General features: G+C 38.7%; 1 protein-coding gene across 1 annotated transcript in view; it reads left to right on the forward strand.

Annotated features, from left to right (window-relative positions):
- Positions 1–3,700, forward strand: part of LOC108054720 (uncharacterized) — a 158,251-nt gene extending 154,551 nt beyond the window's left edge. The window contains 2 exon segments of the mRNA XM_070219389.1: positions 2,835–3,187; positions 3,190–3,700. Of these exon segments, the coding sequence (XP_070075490.1) occupies positions 2,835–3,187; positions 3,190–3,572 (736 nt within the window). The 3' untranslated portion in view covers positions 3,573–3,700.
- Positions 3,701–6,000: the final 2,300 nt, after the last annotated feature.

The following is a 6,000-nucleotide window of genomic DNA, read 5'->3' on the forward strand; positions in this document are numbered from 1 at the left end:
CTATCGAAATGTAGAAGACTTTTTCAAATCGTACCATTCATTAAAAAGTTATACGCAATCAAAATTTCTATATCTATCTCCCTCGCACGCCCTTGAACTGAGTTTCGATTACACTGTGCAGCATTTTTAGTGCTTTTTAAATTTACCTCGATGGATGCTATATTTTTGTATTCGTTACGAATTCCCAAGTTAAACTGCGTTTTCCAAAAAGTTCCCCGACGCAAGGATTCTTAGCAAAAGGACCTCATAGTTCGAAAAATGCAGAAATTGTCCAACTTTCCGGAGCTCTCAGAGGCAAACGGATTCATGGATTGATTCGATGTTAACGTTTTTTAAAAGATACACTCTTTATCTTTCAAGCCCCATACTTAGAATAATTTTAGGATTTTTTTAAGACAGAAATAAATTCCAGAAAACATAGTCAAAAAACTTTAAAACATATTGCTGCGGTCAAAATAGAAGTAGTGTTGCCGCCCTGTGTTTTTAAAAGTTTGTTGATTTTGATAAAATCAAAATCGAAATTCGAAAATATTTGAAAAGAGTTATATCCTAGAGTAGAAGAGAATTCAATAAAAACCAACGAAGCAATAATTTTTTTCCTATTATATTCCCATTAATTTTCCGATCGTTCCTATGGCAGCTATATGATATAGTCGTCCGATTTTAAAAAAATGTTATTCGAAATTCAGAATTAGATAAAAAGTAGGATGTTATAGGTTCAAAAACACCCAAGATATAATTTTTTTACATTTCTTTTCCCGATTGTTCCTATGAGAGCTATATGATATAGTTGTCCGATCCGGCTCGTTCCGACTTATATACTACCTGCAATAGAAAGAAGACTTTTGGGAAAGTTTTATCCCGATAGCTTGAAAACTGAGAGACTAGTTTGCGTAGAAACGGACGGACAGACGGACGGACAGACGGACAGCCGGACGGACATGGCTAGATCGACTCGTCTAGTGATGCTGATCAAGAATATATATACTTTATGGGGTCGGAAACGTCTCCTTCACTGCGTTGCAAACTTCTGACTGGAAAGGGTATAAAAACTCGTTCAATAGAGAATTTTTTCTGAAGATTAGAAAATTTTTTCTCTTTATAGAATATTTTTTTAAAGCACAGAACAATTTTTTTTTTGTTGAGGAAAAAATAATTTTTGAGTGTACGGACGGACAGACGGACGGACAGACGGACGGACAGACGGACGGACAGACGGATATGGCTATATCGACTCGGCTAGTGACCCAGATCAAGAATATATATACTTTAAAGGGTCGGAAACGCTTCCTTCTCCCTGTTACATACTTTTGCACGAATACAATATACCCTTTTACTCTACGACTAAAGGGTATATTTTAACTACAAATTTCTATGAGTGTAGTTGGCTCCATTCATTTAGTTTAGTAACGGGCATTTGATAGCCGAGGAACTCGGCTATAGTATTCTCTCTTGGTTTTAAAGAATACTTTTATATTGAATAAATTACACAGGCCGACAAAATGTGACATGGGTCGATGTCCAGGCCTGCCACCATTTTATTTCGATAAATTAGGCTTTTCTAAGCATAAGTTGCCACTACGCCTATAGTCCATCAGCTCTGGTATTTGCGGTATCTTTAATTTAAGAAAATTTTCTTCGTCTTTTGGGATATATCTTCAAGAGTGGTCAACCAATTTCGATAATCTTTTCGGAATTAAATAGTTACATGTCTCTTTTATACGGTCGTTTTGGAAAATTCAATTTAACTCAACCACAAGAGGAGGTGGGCGCATTCAAAATTTTAAAGTCACAGCAAAGTTTAAAAATCTTCATTTGTGAACAGCGTTTAAAAATTAAATAAAAATATTTTCTTCAACAATGCATTTTTGATCCAAAGACACCTTGTGTCCTTACTGTTTAGGACACTCATCAGGTATTTGTGAATTGTTTTGGAATTTTTAAAATTGTTTTTCTTACTTCCTTCACAGTGACGATTCACAAACAGTGCCCAAACCTGTCACAATTTTAAATAACATATTTCTAAACGATCTAAGTAGTTTTGCTTTGAATATAAGCACATGAGCGTAGCCTACTAATCTTTGGGGGCTGAAATGCCTGAAGTGTAATCCCCCTCCAGCTTTTAACTTACGCCCATGTATAAATATTTTTAAAGCAAGGGTCACTTGTGCTCAAAAATAGTTATGCGTTACGTAAAATAGTGACAGGTTTGGGCACTGTTTGTGAATCGTCACTGTGAAGGAAGTAAGAAAATCAATTTTAAAAATTCCAAAACAATTCACAAAAACCTGATGAGTGTCCTAAAAATTAAGGACATAAGGTGTCTTTGGATCAAAAATGCATCGTAGAAGAAAATATTTTTATTTAATTTTTAAACGCTGTTCACAAATGAAGATTTTTAAACTTTGCTGTGACTTTTGAATTTTGAATGCGCCCACCTCCTCTTGTGGTTGAGTTAGATTGAATTTTCCAAAACGACCGTATAAAAGAGACATGTAACTATTTAATTCCGAAAAGATTATCGAAATTGGTTGACCACTCTTGAAGATATATCCCAAAATACGAAGAAAATTTGTGATTTTCTTAAATTAAAGATACCGCAAATACCAGAGCTGATGGACTATAGGCGTAGTGGCAACTTATGCTTAGAAAAGCCTAATTTATCGAAATAAAATGATGGCAGGCCTGGACATCGACCCATGTCACATTTTGTCGGCCTGTGTTATTTTAAAATTATTGTTGGAACATCCCATTTATTGATATAAATTATAAAGCAATTTGATTTCAAAATACAATTTTTTTTCTGAGATTCTGCGTAATTGCACTCGTTGCAGGCGACTCCGCAGAACCGTATGTAGAGCCCAAAAGAATGTGAGACAAGGTCCGGACGCAGAACCTATAACGAGTACCAGCAGAAGCAGACATCGCAGTCAGCGGAATGGATTTATCTATCGTATATTACGGTTTAATCGGATGCAGCCCCTTAATATGTCCTTTAGTAACGTTGGATACCGACTGAATCCTTGCATACCCATGGCCGACACTTAGATGCAAAACCTTGACGCCTGCAAGTTGATTAACGTCCACGATACGTCGAGCATGAAGACAGAGGTGGGACTTGGAACTTACCAGCCCTTGGCTAGCTCGCCCACTAGTTATTCTTTGGATCTTGAGTGGGAGCATGAGTACCGCAGCTGAGACAGTATCAGTTGCGCCCTACGCCGCAAAAGCCACTCTGCGCGTCGCTAGATCAACTGCCAGTATCTACCGCGATGGCTAAAATTTAAGGACGACTTGCGGCTCGGCAAGCAAGGTTCAGCTGCCACCGCCACGAGGGCTCACTCCCGCGGAACTCATGCTGCTCATCCGCGCATATTTCTTGGTCCCACATATCTACCCCGGAGTCGCTTGAATGGGACGCTGATGAAGAACAGGGACAGCAACGGCAGCTTCGGCTGGGGGACGACAATCTTGACAATAGAACCCTTAAGCTACTGCATCAGATAGAACAGTTAAATCACAACGTTTTGCAGGAGACAGGAAGCGGACTGCGTACGGGATGGGGGCTGTAGAGGGGACCGAGGTCTTTCAGTTTGGCGATACGCAATTTGTCTTGATCAAAAGAAATTAAATTCCACCTAATACGTGGATATATAGTAATCTGATATGTAATGCTGCTAAGATATCCCCTGAAAATGCAGTTTGTTGCAGTCTCATCATAATCTATGGTTATTATTATTTTTAATCGACTTTTTCGCGTTTACTGTCCTACATTAAAATTTAAATGTAGACCCCACTGTAGGCTGAATAACCACTTTTTTGTCCAAAAACGAAACAACCTTTAAAAGTTTTTTTTTCAATTGAATCTACATTTTTTTTTTTTTTTTTTTAAATGGGCATGCTCACGCCTTTTAAAGAAAAACATTTTTTTATGACAAAAATAAATTTTACTCGTAGAGTAAAAGGGTATATTGTACAGGGTTTGAAAATGCTGTAAATGCTTCCTATGTTTTGCTTTTACTGTGCTACTGCTACGAAAGATTTTGGAAGTGGAAAGCAAAGCCGAAGCAAAATTAACGATAGCCAAAATTGACTGTTAAAATTTCGTCGGAAGCAATGTTATAGCAGCATTTTAGATTTAAAAGCAATAAATCGGTCTTGATATATAAATGTAAATGAACATTTTTCATGTTTAAAATTTATAAATTTATTCAGGGACCGTAATTTTTATTTTAAACAAGAAAGGAAGTTAATTTCGGCAGGCCGAAGTTTGTATCAACGGCTCCCGTTTAGGTATATCAGATGTATATTGGCAATTTTTTTAGATTTGGGTTTGAAAATGTCAGAAGTCAAAATGCCTACTTCATAACAAAAAGTATAATGTTCGAATATTCCTATGAGAGCCATATGATAAAGTGGTCCGATCCGGCTCATTCCGACATATGTACTACCCGCAGTAGAAATAAGACTTTTGGGAAAGTTTCTTGGCGATAGCTTTAGAACTGACAGACAAGTTCGCATAGAAACGGACAGACGGACAGAAGGACAGCCGGACATGGCTATATGGACTCGGCTATTGGTGCTGATCAAGAATATATATACTTTATGTGGTCGGAAACGTCCCCTTTACTGCGTTGCAAACATCTGACTGAAATTATAATACTCTCTGCAAGGATATAAAAAGTGTCAGTGCCTGTTGATATATTCAGTTATGATAAGTATGATCCACACAATTTATAGAAGCTATACAAAAAAAAATCTTGAATAACCGCGAATTCTTAAGAACAAAAGGCTATTCAGATGGTGTGTACCATTTTCTATACTGGGCTTAAAATGTATAAATGTATTTTGACATTTCATATTTTTGCCTATGCTTGCTTTCCTGTAAAAAGTCTGTTAATCTCACAGTAACAGTAAAGCATAAAAATAAGTGCTTCTCAGCTCACAGTTTTGAACCCCTGATATTGTATTCGTGCAAAAGTATGTAACAGCTAGACGGAAGCGTTTCCGACTAGCCAAGCCGATCTAGCCATGTCCGCCTGTCTGTATGGCGGTCTGTCTGTATGTCCGTCTGTCCCTCCGTATGAACGCTAGGATCTCGGAAAATACAAAAGCTAGAAGGTTGGGATTACTTGCAGATATTCTTTGGCTTCCTATGCAGCGCAAGTTTATTTCAAGCGAGCGCACGCCCCCTATAATACCCACTAATGATTTTAAAATGTGTCTTACGCCCACACCTTTAAAGATTTCGGAGAAGTATAAATGCATTTTTGTTGTGTATATTTATACCTATCGAAATTTTTCAAATCGGACCATTCGTTAAGAAGATATGCCCGATCAAAGTGTTCTAACTCCATCCCCCTCGCACTCCCTTTAGCTGAGTAACAATACTCTGATAGTCGGGGCACCCGACTGTACCGTTCTTTATTGTTTTTATTAAAATTTATATGTGGCCTCTGGGCACTGTTACAGAGAGTATTTGGGAAAAAGATAACGATTCTCAAAATTGACGAAGTTACCTCTGGATCAGCCCCTAAACTTGCAAGGAGCCAACTCGCGCTCGAAGCGTGAGCGTGATTGGGGCAGCATTTGATCTAAGACTACACAAAAGAAGTCACATTGGTCAGGAACATAACCTGACATCGGCTACTCTCGTGCTGCATATAGCCGCACATCGGCCACCGTCTTGCAAGCGAAGAGGCAAACCATTGTTTTATATAGCGTGGAGGCAGCAATATTTACCTCTTTCGACCCTGTTCCGACATCAGCGAGAAATATCCACTTTGGATTCAACGATCAACTGTGGGATGAACCCGCCACAATCGAAGAAAGTCACTCAGGAAGGAGAGACGATCTTTTCTCTCGGGATCGCGGACGGATCAGACGTCTGCTCCTCGGTTTCCTTTCGCAGGTAGAGGATCGCAAGACAGGCCAGCTTTGACGCCTGACGCTACCGTCCCCGGGCTTCTAATCGCGTGCGTTCCAACAGTTGGAGTTAGC

Source organism: Drosophila takahashii, chromosome 2L (genome assembly GCF_030179915.1).
Source record: "Drosophila takahashii strain IR98-3 E-12201 chromosome 2L, DtakHiC1v2, whole genome shotgun sequence".
Taxonomy (NCBI): Eukaryota; Metazoa; Arthropoda; class Insecta; order Diptera; family Drosophilidae; genus Drosophila; species Drosophila takahashii.